Genomic DNA, 19,169 nt, shown 5'->3' on the forward strand with positions numbered 1-19,169 from the left:
CTTGGTTTCTTTCGTGTGTTATTATATTGTTCAGTTGGGGGACAAGATACAAGCAGGTCTATAAATATTAATTCCCCTTGGACCCCTCTCTTATTTTGTTCTTGGTATTCTGACTAAAATGTACCTGCACCCATTGTTTTTTTCAGTACATTTCCGAACTATAACATCCCTGTAACCTTCTTTTTTCAGTGAATTTCTAAGGTTTTTTCAAATACTTATTCCTAACTATAAGTTTCATGTAACCTTTGTTTTTTCAGTGAATTTCTATGGTCTTTTAACTAGTAATAGCGTTTGCAGAGTGGTAAAGAAAGGGGGCTTGGACTCGAACCAGCTCTAAGGAATCCCACTGTGTACGTTTTATATGAGGTACCAGAGGGCTTCTTGGCTCCCAAGTTCCCTCAAGAGTAAAGTGGACTTCATACCCCGATCAGTAGTGCACCACGCGCTGCGTTACCAGAGTAGAAGAGAAAGGAGGTGTGTCGTCCAAACACTTCTTACCAATCCCGCTGTGTGGGAGTTACTGGAGGTAACAGATGAGGCAGTTGGCCCCCAAGGATGTCCTTGGGGCCCAAGTAACCCTCCTGTTTCCACCAGTAACTCTCACACAGCAGGATTGCTGAGACATTGTAGGAGGCCACGCCACTTTCTCCACCACTCTGCAAACGTGCCTCATGGCACACTACTAGTAGGCGGATGAAGTTCCCTTGGCTATTGAGGGTCCTTGGGGGCCAACTACCCCTCCTGTTGCCTACAGCAAGTCCCACACTGTGGGTTTGCTGAGAGGTTTTTGGTGGACACACCCCCCTTCTCTACCACTCTGCAAATGCGTCTCCTGGTGCATGACTAGTTGGGGGATGAAGTCCCCTTGGCTCTTGAGGGTCCTTGGGGGACAGCTAGCCCTCCTGTTACCTCCTGTAAGGCTCACGCACCTAGATTGCTGAGAGGTGGTCAGAGGCTATGCCCCCTTTCTCCACCACTCTGCCAATGCACCTCCAGGCACACTGCTTACAACACTTTTTTATTATAACTTTTCAAAATTCTGCACTGCAGCCACTCATCTACACCATAGCTTCAAGACTTTGCGAAGCCAATAGCTCTGGCTAAACACTGAAATGGTCCCAAAGGCAAGACCTATTGGCTATGCCAATGCTGGTTTTCTATGCTAGGACACTCGCGTTAAATGCTCAGCAAGCGAGATCTAATCCTGTCTGTAGCATTACTGACATGATGTCATACTTTTAAGTAACTACTGCCTGCGTGATGCAAAGCTTCAGCCAGTGTTTTGAATAGTGTTACACTGTGGGGCATATGTACAAGCCCCTATCGCCATGGGAATGTCACTTTTTGTGACATTCCCGTGGCGATAGGACGCTTGCCTTATGTACAAGGCAGCATTAAGCCACTTAACGTGCATTAAGCCACTTAACGTGGCTTAATGCTGCCTTGTACACAAGGCACGCTTTCACACTATGGTTAGCGTGAAAATGGCATGCAGTGGTTGTTGTGGTGGGCGTTCCACCGCAACACCCATTGTATTTGATTTTTTTTTAAACATTTTTATTGGTTTTACAGCATCCAATTACAAACACCATTTACAATGTTGACCACATACTTCACGCATCAAGATCCTCCTCCAATCCCTCCTTATCCCATCTCGGTGGGGCTGACAAGTGATACACCTGTCTTGATACAGTAAGGATTCAGCTACGTGCATATACCAATCAACAGTTCTCAATATTATAAATCGTATCTACTCTATTTACTTATTCCTAATCCCACCCCCAGGCCCACCCTCACCCTCCCTACCGGTGTGTGTTACATTGAGTACCTAATTCAAATCTCGCATTGTGATTTAACTGCAACCCAGCGTTTCCCACACTGTGTTTCCAAGGGGACTTTCTCATGTATGATAATCTTCACTTACTCCACATCAGAGTGACAATCATTCAGCGCCTGTGCCAACATTTCCCATGTATTTGCAGATTCCAGTGCCTTCTCATTATTCAGACGTTTCGCCTGTTGAAATCTGAGTGTACTCTCGCTACTTGCCCATTTTTGCATCTCAGCTTTCCATCTCTTGATATTGGGGCCCTCCGTTGACTTTCAGCGTCTTGTGATCCCTCTTTTGGCTAACAAAAACCCCATGTCCACAAACTTACTTGTCACCTTTGTCTTGGCAGTATGTGGGAACCAATGCAGTATACATGTTGCCATGTGAAACGTTAAACTTCTCTCCGTGATCATGTTCAACACGTCCCCAACTCCATCCCAGTAACCTCCCAGTCTGGGGCACTCCCATAACATGTGTTCTAGCTCTACCCATTCACTTTTGCATCTAGGGCACGCCGCATCTTCCACCTTAAAGTATTTCCTAATCTTACCCGGTGTTAAGTATGCCCTGTGTAATATAAAGAAATGCACCAATTGGAATCGCGCATTCCTCGTGCTTTTTCAAGCTCTACGTATTATCTGTTCTCATGTGGTTTCTGGTATAGGTTTCCCAATGCCTGTTTCCCATTTTACCCTCCAGGCATCTAGTGGTGCCAGCCCCTTGTTCAGCATCCTGGAGTACAGGCACGTGACTGCTTTGAAAGTCCCCGCCGCCATCACTACATACTGGCATGCCATCGCCGTTTTGGGTTCGGCAGGCCCCTCTCTCCAGTGTGCTTGCAGCGCATGAACCAGCGCGGCATGTACCAGGAATCCTCCTCCAGGGAGATCATACCTCTCTTGCAGAACCTGGTAGGACAGCAATACCCCGTCCTCATATAAATCCCCAAGTACCTGAATTCCAGCTTGCTCCCAGTCCATCAAGGATGTCCAGTCGCCCCCATGAGGTAATGCTGTGATCATCCCCAATGGGATTTCGGGAGCATATGGGTGTAATATTCCAGCCTTACGTTGACTGCGATTCCAGCACAACCGCAGCGTCCTCTCCTCAAGGGTGAGATCAGTAGGATCTAGCTTTTGTTGCAGAATTATAAAGGATAGGATGTGTCTCGGGATCCCTCTGTCTCTCAAGGTTTCAGGGCCTCTGAATTCCATCGCTACTGCTTGCATCAACACCTGAAGTTGAGCCGCCAAATAATACAGCTCAAAATCGGGGACTGCTAATCCGCCCTCTGCTTTAGGTTTCACTAGGGTTGCTTGGGCCACTCTCTGCCTACCAGATCCCAACAAGAATCCTACTATCACTGATTTCAGGGACTTAAACACCGATTTCGGTATCCCAACCGGTAATGTTCAAAAGAAATATAATAGTCTAGGCAGTGCTACCATTTTTAATAGAGCTATCCGCCCCATCACCGACAATGGAAGTGTAGACCAGAAATCCATGTTGCCTTTTAAGGCTCTCACGCATCTTCCTATATTCCCTTCTAGCATGTCATTGGCATCATGATATATACGTACTCCTAAATATACCAAGCACGTCGGTTCCCAGCGCACTTCTCTGGACCCAGTAGGGGGGATCCCCCTGGGCCTCACAGGAAACAAGCACATCTTAGCCCAGTTCACCCGTAATTCTGAGACATCGCCAAACTCTGATATCAAGCCCGCTGCTCCCTCTAGTGCCTCGTCCGCATCCTTCAGAAACATCAATAAGTCATCCGCATACAGCAAAATATACTGCTGGTCCCCTCTAAGTTCCATGCCTTCATAGCTCTGTCCTAATCTGGCCCTTGCTGCCAAGGGCTCTATCGCTAGAGCAAACAATAACGGAGAGAGCGAACAGCCCTGTCTAGTTCCTCAGGCCACTTGATACTGGGGTGATATTAGCCCAGCCACTTTCACCCTGGCCACCGCAGAGTTATAGAACACCCTAGTCCAGTTGACAAAGTCATCCCCCAATCCAAAACGTTCTAGCGTCTTATATAAGTACAGCCATTCCAAGCTGTCAAAGGCTTTCTCTATATCCACTGAAAGCACCGTTGGTTTAATTGCCCCGGTCTGGGTCTCCCCCATAATCCTCACTAATCTCCTCACGTTAGTAGCTGTGTTTCTAGTGGGGATAAATCCAGCCTGATCTTCATGAATCAGCTCAGTCATGTGCTGCTGGAGGCGAGTCGCCAAGATCCTACTCAAGATCTTGTAGTCGAGGGTCAACATTTACAGCGGCCTGTAGGCAGCCGTATCCGTGCCCTCCCGCCCAGGTTTTAATAATGGAATAGCAAGTGCCTCTCTCATTGATCCTGGGAGGAGACCTAACTTCTTTGCTTCTTTATAGACTTCCAATAAACGCAGAGCCAGTAAGTCCACATATTGGAGATAGAATTCTACGGGCAATCTGTCCACACCCGGTGTCTTATTGTGTTTAATAGCGCGTCTAATTTCTTCTAGCATTATATATTGGTCCAAGCATTTTGCCTGTTCTTCCTCTAACTGTGGAAGCAGCACTCCACCCAAGAAGGCGTCAATGTCTGATTCCCCGGCTACCAGCGAGCTGCCATATAGTGCCTCATAATATTTTAGGAACCTGTCTAAAATCTCACGCTGAGTGAAGACAGTTCCACCGTGCTGATCTTTCAGTGCCAAGATGGAAGAGCCCCGTGTCGTGGGACTTGCCAGCCACGCTAAAAGCGTCCCCGATTTGTCCCCCTCTGCATGCACCTTCGTAACATACGTTTTGTAATTAAAGCATCGTAGTCTTTCTACCTCCCCCGCTACCGCTTCCTTAGCTGGCACTACTTCTGCTTGCCCTTCAGGATGCCCAGGTCGAGCCAACTCGGCCAACTTCAGTCTGCCTTCAACTCTATCCACGTCTTGCAGTAGCACATTCCTCACTCCCTCATGTTTACTTATACAAACCCCCCGTATCACCACATTGAAAGCGTCCAATTCCATTGCCCTCGTAGATGCTGTACCTGCATTCTCATTAAAGTAATGCGTTATTCCCTCTCCTACCTCCTTCTGGAAAACTTGATCATCTAGCATTTCAGGCCGGAGCCTCTAAGTGGGTACATCAGATTTTACCGTCATCCAGAGCATATTAAACATCAACGGGTTATGATCAGATAATGTCCTAGTGAGATATTCAGTGTGTACTATGGAGGGCACCATCTGCGTGGAACATAAAACTGCGTCCAATCGAATATGTAAATTGTGCAACGCTGAAAAATAGGGGTAATCTCGGTCTCGCGGGTGCTGTATTCTCCATACATCCACCAAACCCCATTGAGTCTGCCATTCCCGCCTACATGTAGCCAATCTATGGGTGGGAGAATCGGCTAGAGGGGGGCCAGATCTGTCCTGTATAACATCCGCTATGGAATTAAAATCACCTCCCACTACTACCAGGCCGGTAAAGTAATGTGCAAATGTACCTGATAAGCGTTCTAAAAAGCGCGCCTGGTCAATGTTTGGTGCATATACACTACAGAGTGCTATGTCTCTTTCCCGCAGCTTCCCCTCCACTGCTACGAATCTTCCCTCTGGGTCAATAGTCTGTTTTGTGACCTGGAATATGTGGTGCTAAATACCTGTCCCCTCCATCTTCGCTGCAGTGCTAAGCTCTCTGCCTTAGTAAGATGGGTCTGGAGCAGTGCTATATGTATACTTCTCCTGACTAAATACGTGCGAATCTTGTGTCGCCTCGTCATTGTATGTAGGCCCCTTACATTCCAGGTAATACAGCGCAAATCAGGTATTCCTCCCATCACGAGCCAGTAGTAGCCACATTACCCTTTGTACTTTTGTAAACATACCGGATACCCCCCTTCTCCATCTGTCCCCACAACTCCCTTGTCCCCCCTCCCCCCAAGAACAAGACCTAGAACAACATTGCTAGTCCCCATCCAAACCATATCAACAAACAACACAAATCTAAGCCCTCCAGCAGTCACTGAAGGCGAGCCGTATGGGCAATGGAGGGTGCTCGGTGCCAATGGGCGGCCTCGTATACTCCAGGTCTGTTGCCGCTTCAAAACCCCGGATAGATCTAGCTTCCATTCTCCCCCACGTACACCGTCCCTGATTTTCAGGGTTATTCAACCAACATTCGGGCCCACCATTGCAGAACAGAGCAAGGGAGTCCTCCTCCCTTCCGCCCCATATGCCAGCCCACTATCACCGCTGTAATGTTCACTAGTCCCTTTCCAGGCCTGCCAAGTACACATTGCACTCCCATATCGCAAACCTTCATTCATCCAATAGTCCATCTGCCGTTGCCGGTGTGACTGGTGGTAAGCGAATACTATCTGTCTCTGATGATTCAGCCTCCGAGTGTTCCTCACCTTTTTGCGATTCTGTACCCCCTGGCGACTGCACCATCTGCGCCCCAGCCAAGGCCGACACCACCGCTAATGCTCCCTTCCGCTCTGTTTCAGTCTGTGACGTCGACGGCCTCTTCAAAGACCGTCTCCGATGTCTAATCCACTGGGATTTACGGATCTGTAGCTCATCCCCAGGGTACCGGGTTCGTCTTTCTGGACCATCTTTGCCAGCCCTGTAGAATTCCAGCCGCGTCCATGCTTCTTCTGGGGTTTCGCGGAAGCAAGTTCTACCGTCCAAGATTATTCTCAATTTGGCCGGAAACAACAGGGAGTACTGGAGCCCTTCTGCTCTTAATTCCTTTTTGACTGACTGGAAGGAGGCGCATCGTCGTTGAATCTCAAAGGTGTAATCCGGAAACAGTGTAACCTTACTATTCCCTTCGTGGAATGGTCCATCAGTGCGTGCCTTTTGGAGCAATAAGTCCCTGTCTCTAAAGTGTAACAGGAGCGCCACCACCAGTCTGGGAGGACGCCCCTGCTGCTGTGGCTTCGCTGGTACTCTGTGAGCTCGTTCTAATGTATAAAAGGACAATAATCCCTCCGGGGCCACCACCGATTTCAGCCAGTTCTCCAGGTAGCTCACCATGTCTGAACCCTCTGCTTTTTCAGGCAGTCCCACTACTCGAATGTTATTTCGCGATTTCTACTTTCGGCATCCTCAGCGTGCTTCTCCAGCGCCAGAATCCGATCTAAGGCATTCGTCACTGCCACGTTCAGAGTAGTTTGTGCCGGGACCACATCTTGGATTATCCCTCTACTTGTTTCACCCTATCCGCTAACTTGGAGTGGACTGCCCGCAGGAGGCCAAGGCCAGTTGCCACCTGTGCAATGTCCCGTTGTAGGGCCGTGCAAGAGTCTGCGATGGCTGCCAGAATTTTGTCGAATTGTTGTTGCATGCCAGGATCTTGGGGCGTCCCTTGTGTCTCCAGCTCCACTTGATTGGGAGTCTCAGTGTTCGAGAGCTGCAGCAACCCCTCCTTCATCCCTCTCGGTTTCCCCATGACTAGGCCCCACCATTCTTGTCTGAGCGGTACTTGGTGCTTGAACACGCTGTATTCTCCTAAGAAGATCCAGACTCCCTATATCTTCAGTGTATTAACTTGGTTAGTACCTACCAATTAGTCTCTCACTACATTGTTGCTGCGACCCAGCCCAGAGTCCCAAGGCACCGCTGTGTAGTGATTGGGCCAGTGTTGTGGCTCCGATTAGGAGGATTCAATCACCTCTGTACAGTCCAGTATGCACTTGCCCCTGACCGCCGCTGCTTCCCCTGCCTATTTCAGCAGTCCAAGCCTAAGTCCACATCGCTGCGGTGATCTTGGTCCAGTGGCTGGCTATCCCCCGTGCTGTCAGCAGCTCAGTTCTCAATGGTGCCCCGAATATTCCAGAGGTGCGTTATGGTTCTGTACTCTTTCATTTCTTGTGATCACCCCTGCCTGGTCAACAATCCACTCTCTCCTTTCCCTTTCTGGGTCCCGCAATGCCTCACCGCTCCCTTGGGGTCGCACTAAAAGCACCCCAGGGCCTCACTTTCACTTCCCTAGGTCCCCTGCTCCAGGTGTCGGGTGTCTTTGCTGTCCGGATCTCCCGCCAGACTCTTGCCAGTGCCCCTCAGTGTCCATCTCCACATGTGCTCCGTTTTGCAGGCTGTATCCAGCCCCAAGCATGGCCCGCCCTCGCCGCCATGATGCTCCCGGTCCCAAAATCTGGCTGTCCCTTTTATTGCCGGCGACTCAGCCCACAGGGATGTTCCGGATATTCTGGATGTGCTCTATGGGCGTATCCTCCCTAGTTTCCTGTGTCTGACCCCGCCTGGAAGGCAATCCGCTCTTTCTCCTCCCGCCCGAGGGCCCGCGATGCCTCACTGCTCCTTCAGGGTCATCCCATAAGCACCTCAGGGACTTAGGTCCTCTTCTCCGGGCTCATCAATATTTGGCATCAGGTGTCACTGTAGTTCGGATTTTGCGCCAGATACCAGCCAGTGCCCTTCTGCTTCCCCCTCTGCCCGTGCCTCAGCTTGCAGGCCACAGTGGCCCCAGAGCCACGTATCCGCCTACGCGGCCCGTAGCTCCAGGCACCGCCACACCCCACTCACCAGTGCACGGCCGGTCTCGATTCTCCTCCGAATGCTTCCCGGTCGACGGTCTTCACTAGTGCGTCATTCTTTCCCCGGGCCTAGCTTCGTGAGGTCAAAGCACCCCCCTCTCATAGCCGCATTGATTCCGCCTCCTCGCCGCCGAGTAATCTCTCACCCAGCGCTCAGGCATCGATCGATGCCATCCTCATTCCTCCAGGGTGTGGCCCCATTGCAGCACACCGGGTTCGCCTCGCAGTTCCAGTCGCCAGTCTGCTGCTCTGTCGGCCTCTCACACGGCTGGTCTGCAGCGCCCCTCGGCTCAGTCTCAGCGTATTCTTTGTTATGCCACCGCCATTTCAGGTATTCCTCCGTCGGCCATCACGGGTCGGGGAACCTCCAGGAACTCCCGGCTCCCGCTCTCTTCAGTCTCTGAGCTGCTCCTGTGGTGTTCCCCCTAGTTCTCCGATCCCTCGGTGCCGTTAGGTGGGTTAAAGCATCAGTTTCGCAGGATTAATGAGGGGTTTCTAGCGGAGCTCTGTGCTCACGCTGCCGTCCTCATCGGCTGCTAAGCCACGCCCCCCCAAACACCCATTGTATTTGATGCTGCCCCCTATGTACAAGGGTGGTGTACATAGGCGGCAGCGCCAAAATTAAGACCAGGAAAACCCTGGTCTTAAGTTGGCGAAACGAGAAGAAATGCATTATTTCTCCTCATTTTTGCTTTTTCTATGTGTGTTGCCTTGTGAAGCACAAATGTAAAAAGCAAAATGCCATGGTTTGTTTATGTACAGGAAGGTATCCCTTCCTGTACACAAGTTGGCAGGGTATGCCCAGATGTGGGTCCCTTGCTCACTTTGCCACTGGATTCAAGCTAGCCTGGCTGATGACGGCTGATTAGCCAGAAACCGGTCCCAGGATACTTGTTTCCGGTCCAGGGAAGACATGGCTTGGCAGTTCGAGCTGGACTGTTCCCATGAGGCACAGGGTCAAACTGATTTGCATATGGCCATGTCTAAACTGGGGTGGTGGAGTGAGCTCAAGAATGATGATGGATTAAACCCAGATCAGTTGACTGGAGGTGAGTGCTTGCAATGTGTAACACTCCGTCCATCATCCCCTTTGGTTTTGCTTTGTTCGCCCTAAGTTGGCAGGGTATGCCCAGACGTGGGTCCCTTGCTCACTTTGCCACTGGATTCAAGCTAGCCTGGCTGATGATGGCTGATTAGCCAGAAACCGGTCCCAGGATGCTTATTTCTGATCCAGGGAAGACATGGCTTGGCAGTTTGGGCTGGACTGTTCCCATGAGGCACAGGGTCAGGCTGATTTGCATATGGCCATGTCTGAACTGGGGTGGCGGAGTGAGCTAAAGAATGATGATGGATTAAACCCAGATCAGTTGGCTGGGAGTGAGTGCTTGCAATGTTCAACACTCCGTCCATCTTACCCTTTGGTTTTGCTCCGGACACTCTAAAAGGCAACCTCGCAGCTGTTTCTGCTTTCCTTTGTCTACCAGATCAGTCCTCCTTGTTTAAGTCCCCTATTGTAAACAGATTATTTTAGGGGCATTATTCACCTCTTTCCTCCATCTCCTTTCATAATGCCCCAGTGGGACTTGAATCTCGTTTTAACTTATCTTATGTGTTCTCCCTTCGAGCCTCTTCACAACTGTCCTCTCAGGATTCTCACCCTGGAAACTGCTTTTCTTGTTGCCATCACCTCTGCTGGCATGGGTGAGTGAGCTTCAAGCTCTATCTTCTAAGCCCTCTTTCTTTTCTATGCATCCAGACAAAGTGGTGCTTAGGACACAACCCTTGTTTCTTCCTAAAGTGGTTACACCATTAACATAGGACAAACTATCACTTTGCTTACCTTTTTCCCGCCTCCACACCCTTCCAAGGAGGAGGAGAGACTCCACCATCTAGACCCGAAATGTGAACTGTCCTTCTACCTTGATGGCACAAAAGATTTCTGGGTGGATGATCAACTTTTTGTTGGCTGTGTGAGTGGCAAGAAAGGTCAGGCTGTTCAGGAGCGTGCCATCTCCCGATGACTTGTCTTTTGTATTAACATTTATTATGCTTTTGTGAAAAAGGAAACTCCAATGGGGCTGCATGCTCATTCCACTAGGGCTGCGGTAGCAACTACTACATTGTCACATGAAGTCCCACTTCTTGACATCTGCCAGACGCCAATGTGGGCATCCTTTCACACGTTCAACAGACATTACTGCCTGGACAGCCAAGTCCGGAGGGACGGCTATTTTGCCTGTTCTGTCCTCCTGGATTTTCTGGTTTAAACTCCTCTGGGGTTGGAATTGTTGGGTATCTATTCTAAGGTAAGAAATCTATAACTAACTGTCTTTTTCCGATGAACAAGGTATACTTACCTTAGGTACTGATGTATCTGTAAGAGACATATGTTAGTTATAGATTCCTTACCGCCCTACCCATCCTCCCCGCTCTGCAAACCGATTTCCAGGGATAGGGACTCCCTTACGAGGCCCTTGTGTGGTGCACCAGTGGTCAGTGTCTTGCATGGTTCTGCGCTTCTGGCATGGGCAGTCGTGTCAGAACTGAACTCAGGAACTTGGCATGCAGGGACGGCATCTAAGTAGGCACCGCAACATCATCCCGGCGACCATGATGCCAAGGACGGACGCAGAGTCAACCAACGCAACCTACTGATGTGCAGGGGTATTGCTAAGAAGCAAATTCTCCGGATCCATTCTGACGCCTGGGGGTAATTCCAAGGAAAGGAATCTATAACTAACATATGTCTCTTACGGGTACATTGTAACTTTATGTGGAGGAAGCAACACATTCCTGCACATAAACAATCTTCCCCTGCAACGCAGACACCCTGACACTATGGTGCACGGGTGCCTGCGCTGGCGCTAGGCAGCTAAATTTAGTGCCAACACAGGGGGAAACTTAGGGGTTGTACCATATTCTTATAAATATGGTGCTGCCCTGGATTTCTAAAGTGACGGAGCATGTCATTAGCCTTCTTGGCTTAACAACAAGCTTTGCCACTTTACTTGTAAATATGCCCCTTAGGGCGCTATAAAGGTATGAGGGCATATTTACACTTTTAGTGGCATTCTGGTGGCTTTATCCCCTGCTACTTATTTATAAGTCCCCTTTTCACACTTCACTTAGTGTCAAAGGGGCATGCAGTGAGTGTTGCAGTGGGCATCCCACCGCAACAACCATTTCTTTTTGACGCTGCCCCATATTTACAAAAGACACACAATTGGTGGACGGAATGCAGAACAAATCAAAACATTCACCCCTAGTCAAGAGATCTGGGTTAAATCCATCATTCTTTTGCTCACCATGCCACTCCAGTTTAGACCTGGCCATATGCAAATCAGTCATGACCCTGTGCCTCATGGGAACTGTCCAGCCCGAACTGCCAAGCCAGGTCCTCCCTGGACCAGGAACAAGCATCCTAGAACCGGTTTCAATATTCCAAGTCTGTGGGCTGCGCCACAAAACAATGTTCAGGGAATATCTGGTATTCGACTGGCGATACAAGGAAAATTATTAATTTCTCCTCGTATTATACTCTTTCCATGTGTGCTGCATTCGCCTTTTAAGATTGTTTATGCGCAGGAAGGTGTCCCTTCCTGCACATAATTATTCACCCCTGCTGCACGGGCACCCTTGCAACATGACGCAACGATACATGCGCTGGTGCTAGGTAGCTTTATTAGCACCAGTGCTAGGGGAAACGCAGGAGTGCACTGTATTTTTGTAAATATGGCGCACCCATGCGTTTAAAAAATGTCAGAGCACGGCGTTACTAATTTTGGAGTAACACCACGCTCCGACATTGTGTTGTAAATATCCCCCATGGTCTCTTAAGCCGCATCATCTGCCAGTGGGAAGAAGGAAACCCTTAATACTCCAATAAGTCTGGTTTGGAGGAGCGTTGCAAAGCAAAGTGCTCTAAAGTTTCATAAATGTTGGGAACGTTCATTGAGAAAAATGACTGAATACTTTTTGCCCTTCAGGTGTTTCTCAGCACTCGGCGAGGATCCTGGATTATGAAACGTATTGTTGAGAATGGCTACCCACTGGATGTTGCATTTGCAACTCGCTTCAACAGCATGCTTTCTGGTCTGCTCCCTCCATCCATAAGCAACTCCATGACAGAGGCAGCGCTTAACAAGAGTTTCAACCACTCCAACTACGGCCTGCTGCCACAACACAGGTATTTGACCTGCAAGTCTCTCTTTATATTTGGATTGGATAGTTTAGTGGAGATAGAGTAGGTGTAAATAAGGAGGAGGACATGTACTAGGCGCCATGCATGGCAATCTATGGACAGCGCAAACACCAATTGTAGACAAGGCACGTTTACTATTGATTTATGAAACTGCCCTTATAAGGGCTTGCAGAAACATGTGAGTTAAGGAAACTTCTTAAAGTCAGGCATATGCACCCACAAAATAACACATGCCAGACTTATGACACTAATATCACTCAAAAAGGCTGGATGCGGTTGTGATTGGGAAATAGCCAACCCCTAACCACAGGCATCCCGGAAAAAACTAGCCTTCTTTACCTTTAACTCCAACACACCCGAGGCAGAACTGATCTTGGTCAGTTCAGAAAAATTGGTTTAATCCCACCTCGTCACCCAAGTCTACAACATACCTTGACCTCAAATTAGGCCATCAAACCAAGGTTTTAGGTGAATTAAAATTGTTTGTGTAGCGGGCCGTCCAAAAAAACATTGGGGGATATTCTCAAGAATGTGTGATAACCGTCGCCAAATTAACTTAACGCAACTCTTCACATCTCAGTCTATCTAGACAAAATAACACTGTGTTAACGTTGTATTCCCAACCCAGCGGCACCATGCGATAGTAGCCGGATAACGTGCCAAATGACCGCCCAAAAAGTAACGCGACCCCGAAAAAATTTGAAACACGAACCGTGAAAAAAGATGTGATGCCCCAAATTTCCACACGTCATGCGGGAAAATGCACTATAAAAGCAACAAAAAAAACTCACTAAAGCTAACTGCATATTACCATGGATGCACCCGGACCGAGTGCAGAGGACAACCCGTACTCCACAAGCCCCACGGAGGACCAGCCAGGAACCCCGTTTACGGGGAAGTGCAAGGAGAAGAGGAAGAGGAATCCGGGGTTCAGTCTGCAGGAAGACCGGATCATTGTCACAGAGGTGATAGAACACTACAAACAACTGTTCGTCACCTCCACTGCGTCATTGGCAACACAAACGGAAAAATGGCAGTCCATTGTCAACAACGTCAATGCAGTCCGAGTGACGAGGTCAATGTAGGAGGTCAAGAGGTTCTGGCATGATGTGCAAAGCCAGACCAAACAGAAACGTGCCGCCAACAGGAAGGCAGCAAAGGCGACTGTAGGTGGGAGTCCTGCGCCACAGGAGAAGCTGGATGATCTGGAGGAAATGGTGGCTATAGTCATCAGTGTGGTGATGGTGCAAGGAGTTTGGGGGCTGGACACAGCTCGAAATTACCTGACCCAACAGCAACAGGGTTAGTAACCACCAGGGACTGGGTGGTCAAAGGGAGATGGGCACAATGGCACACATGCACAATCACGTGTCGCACACTGCACATGCACAATCATAGTGGAATATGTCTCTGATACCCTTGGCACACTGCAGCACACATAGAAACACCAAGTTGGCCCACGTCTACAATGTGCACAAATGGGCCCCCTCCATATCAACAATGCCACAACCTTCCCATGCACATGTGCAGAATCCAGAAAAGCAGCGGCTCCGTAAGCCACACTGACAATGCAAGTGACACTGCATGACTGATAGCATGGCTGCAGTCAAAATAATTGACACAGTGCACGACTCAACTTTGAGGTGGCCCAGTGTGGATCACATCAGTGAAGGAGCAGGTCACACTCTGATACATCCACGTGCACCTACAACCAATGATGTCAATAACACATCTGCAGACAAACAATGCTCAAGAGTACAAAATCTGTCCAAGAGCACAAATGACCCAAGTCGCAAACATCCCTGGACCCGAAAATAACACAAGTCAAAGGCAGACCTCCTCAAAGGGATAAGGGGCCGCTAAATCAGAGCTGCAGGGGTGACTCTCCCACAATGCAGCACACACACATAGCAATCACAGCACATCTACATTGATGGCAATGTGGTACAAAGTGCAACACTTACACCACAGGACAGAGGACACAACTGGTGCCGCTTGTGCATAGTAACTGGCCACCCACATCTGGCATTGCATGACACTGTAAGATGATAATGTACGAGTACAACCACACACTCGTCATGTAGTCGAAATGTCCACTGTCTCCCATCAAATAGGCAACTCCAGCAAAAGAGTCACAATGTACATTGTCATGCAGTCTGTAGGTAAACATCTACAATGCGTCAATATACATGGGACACTATGTTAACCTGCATCTCCCATTAACATTGGAGAGGGACAATCAACACCCCCTGCAGAGCAGACCATGCATCTCATCAGTGATGATGAAGAGGATACCCTGCACATATGCTCAGACACCCTCCAACGGCTAATGGACAGCCTCCACACCCCACCTCCAGGAGCAGGCCAGCCCAGCTGCCTCGAGGTGACCCCACCCCCTGCACAGACCACACAGCAGGAAGCACACACCACCACATCTGCCTCACAGGACCCCCCCAATCAACACATGGATTTCCAACGCCGTGTGTTGGGTTGCCAAGAGGAGATGGATGTTCAGCTTCGGGTGGGTTTTGAGCTTGTGGCAGCCAAACTTGATGCCATACGTGGGTGTCTGAGTCCCATCAGGGACCACTTACACTCCGTAACAGACACCCACTGTCTGCACCATGCACTCCGAAAATCCTTGGCTGACATCGCTGAGGCCATTACTCAGATACAAGAAGTGTCTAGTCAGACGGGCACCAGCGATGATGGCACAGAGTTGGCACAGATGCGCAGGACAATGGAGACCATGGAGCCAAAGCAGGCGGGAAGTATGGCTGCCACGGCAGAACACCAGCGAGATGTAGCCAGGATCTTCCATGCCTTGCAGTTCCTCATCTTGCCATTGCTGCCACTGAGCCTGTCCCAGATAACTGCTGCAGGAACCTCTACACATACATCTCTGACCCCTGATGTGTCAGTGGCACACAGTGATGCAGCACTATCACCTCCGCCCCCGATGTGCCAGTGGTACACAGTGATGTCCCCATTACACCACTACACATACCTGACACACAGGACACAGAGGACATATCAGAGGAGTAACATTTGGAGGGTAATGACTGTGTGAGGAAGGAGGTAGTAGCATCCATCCCCACCACATGGCATGTCCATGCCTGGTTCAGCCCTATGCATCATGCCCTGGGACATCACCTCCCACTGTCCCCTGGAACACTCTGCAACATTCACATGGACACCGACATGGACTGCCATATCTGCTCTGGTTACCAATGACACAGCAAACCTTCTGTGGACTGAACTCTTCCTCTTTCAATTCACTTTTAATTCCTCCAAGGACTCTGGTTGACCCACCACTGGGTAACCATGTAATGTGGGCTTGGCATGGCCATGTAGTGCTCCAACCCTGTAATTCCCCAGAATGTGAATTAAACATTCAAAATCACACAGATGTGTTATGTCTATGTTCACTCAAGTATAAAAGTATGGATGAATGTAGGGACATTGATTGCACTGAAAGGTGCACCCTGGTAAATGATATAAATGCGCATGTTTGACCCTGAGCCACATGGCCAATTAGATTGCTGTGAAGGTATGAAATAGTTGTGGCCTCATTGCACATGAACAACAATCTCGCAACCCCCCAATGTAGCCCCACGTCCATGTATTAAATAGGGTTGTGTGTGGAAATGACAATCGGTAGCAGGCCAGAAGTGGTGTCCCCATCACATGTGACAACAGAACGTCTCTTCGCATGCCTACTCACACACATCTTTATGGGCACGGTCTGTGTTGATGGATAACATTGCCCCACATGGCCAGAAGTTGGACACCATACTCATATTGCTGAAGACACGTAAGTGCACAGGCCTGCCAGCTACTATCCCAAATACAATGTTTGGCTCACAGAGGTGGAGCTGTCAAAAGGGTCCCACCCCCATTGTACAGGCATTAGTTAGTCCCTCCCTGTGTACGAACAATGCTCATTGAGGCACACAAATTGTCATTCTAATCAACACTCATCACAGTTGAACACTAGTGAAGTTGCGTAGACTTTATTAGCATGTGCGTGTCAGTACGGGCAAGGGCCACAACATGCAGAGAAATGCTTAAGACACTTACAGGCAGCATAGGAACATGTCGAGGTGCAAGACATGGGGAGGAAAAACATGAACCCAAATCATTATGGATGGCAATGGTCTCAACCCACCTTGCCTTGCTGGATGAGTCATGTGCTGTTTGGCGTATGCTCAGGGCCCCGTGTCAGGGGACACGACTCACAGCCCATGGAATCTGCATGGTGCTGTACCACCGGACTGTGCCAACTGTCTGCTCTGCTGACAGTGAGCAGGTGAAAGGGTCCTACAAGGTCACATGTCGTACTACGTTGACATGTGTGTACTCTCCCCCCAGCAGTATGTCTGAATTGGGAACGTTGCCAAACGACGTTGTGCAGCTCCGCCCATGGAACTGCATCATCTTGCACAGGTGTGTGTGTACACACACTTAGTTCCACGCACATGCATTCTGAGTCCAGACGAAGGCAGACATGTAACTGTTGTTGTGGGTTATGTGAGCATCTCTCAAGATGCAACAAGGTGTGGGGACCTGTGCTGTGGGTGACAATCAGATGTGGCTGCAGGAACGTAGTTACTCGTCCATGAATGCGAGCGCAGCTTCATGGGCAATCTGTTCCAAGAGTACATTGTGTTGTCGAGTTCAAGGAACACAAGGAAGAGCCAATCCATTAGCTGGTCCAGGCAGATGTGCTCTGTCCACGCCCTTTCACCAATCCGCAACACAGCCCAATAGGGGAGCGCCTGGATGTGGTCACTGCACAAGAGGAGTTGTGCAATCTCCCTCGCACAACTGCCAGCATATACATCAAAGATCAAGGCATCCCATGCACGGTTATCCCAGGGACACTCCTGTTCGTAGCCAACAGGGGGCGCACAGTCAAGTCATAATCCAATTCAGCTACCGTTGCGTTGGATAGGCAAACCTCCATGGGACACTCGAATGTGCATGATCGACAGTGGAACCAGGGCAGGACACATGTGACATAGGCAAGACGGAAACTCAGACGGAAACTGATTCACAACAGCATTTGTGCACAGTACAGTTCCACATGACAGGGGTTGTGCATGTGCCCGGAGTGGGCTGCCATTGCGTTTGTTGGTCTCGTAGCACAGGCAATCCTCAGACCGGCTGCAGTTCTGTGGACGATATGGCCCAGCTCTGGGAAATTAGTCATATGTGTGTGCAACGTTTGGACTTATGGGTTGTTTTTACCAATGTGTCAAGGGCAGCCCTTGCAGGTGTAGCTCAGGCAGGGACAAGTGTGTGGTGTGGACAAGTTGGTCTTTCATTAGTGCAGTTCGTGATGTGGGAGTCGTTGGAGTCTTGTATGGTATCCCACACAGGGTGTGCCAGCCGTATTCAAGACCAAGGTCGGGGGTTCGGTTGTCCTTTCCCCTTGTGTATTGAGAAAAATGAGCTTTCAAACCTACTTTTAGTCTGACTACTGCTTGCATATCTTGAATGTGATGTGGCCTTCGCGCTGACATTGACGCCAGGCCTTGACAGATAATAATCTTTATTTGGATATAAAATAACATCCTTAAAAGAAGTGCCAACAGCAATACACATTGTAAGAGCAAAAATAACATCAATGATCAACTTTAAGTGGATAAAAGTTCCCACATTGCATTGTGCAGTTCCCTATTGAACAATCCAAGCGACGTTTAAAAACGACTTTTTAAAAAAAAAAAGAAGATAAAAGATACGGAGTTTGTTATATAGTGATTTACCGTGTTGAACTTGTAGGCCCACCCGCCGTTAATAAATAATTACAAATGTTAAAAAAGAGATCAGATAAAATAGCAACAGCAGGTCAATAGCAACAAATCATGATAGTGCAACGATAAATAAAATCAATTACAGATGATACAACTTGGTTTAGGCTGCTCCCAACATGAGGGGAGCATGCAAAAAGTTGCGATATGCAAAGCGTATAAACAGTATAAGGCCGATATTTAAAGCCGTGTTTTCTGGGCATAAGGCTGCAATGATTGCCTGTCTGCAGGACCGGATTCCCAACCTATTCCACTCCACTTTCAATTTACGTCTGCGCTGTGCCATGAGTGCTGAGCAAAGACAAACCACGTACTCCAGAGTTTCGGCCGTCCTGCCGCACCCTCTGCACCATATTTCATCTGACCTGCGACGCCAGCCTGGCAGATCTTTTAAAAATTGCCAGTCACCAAGTCTGATAGCCATAAAACTGAGTTTTAGGTGCAGGACAGATAGGTTGCAGGAGCCAAACGCCCGTACGAGTTCATGATGGCCCAGGCGTGTCTACGTTTGGCAAGGTGATTTTTATCCATGATGAGGGAACTTATTCGGACGCTTTTCTTAATGGTGGATTTAAATACTGTCATACTGGGGTTGAGATCCCATAGGTCACCCGCAGAGAGTTCTTGAATGCACTACTTAAAGAGGCACCCATACCTGCCCCCTGGGGTTTTCACAAAGATATCTTGCCAAACTAGTGACTCCAATGAGCCTATGTCTGCTTGTCTGAATTTGTGGCAGAGATTTAGAAATGTGCCAATGCTGGAGGCTTCATAGTTTAA

General features: G+C 49.0%; 1 protein-coding gene across 1 annotated transcript in view; it reads left to right on the top strand.

Moving 5' to 3' along the window:
• LOC144754063 (flavin-containing monooxygenase 5-like) overlaps window positions 1-19,169 on the top strand; it is a 435,529-nt gene that overhangs the window by 269,257 nt on the left and 147,103 nt on the right. Inside the window, exon 6 of the mRNA XM_078641585.1 lies at window positions 12,362-12,561. Within this exon, the coding sequence (XP_078497711.1) occupies window positions 12,362-12,561 (200 nt within the window). The remainder of the gene's footprint in view (window positions 1-12,361; window positions 12,562-19,169) is intronic.

The sequence above is a fragment of the Lissotriton helveticus genome, chromosome 1_1 (genome assembly GCF_964261635.1).
Source record: "Lissotriton helveticus chromosome 1_1, aLisHel1.1, whole genome shotgun sequence".
In the NCBI taxonomy this organism is placed as follows: Eukaryota; Metazoa; Chordata; class Amphibia; order Caudata; family Salamandridae; genus Lissotriton; species Lissotriton helveticus.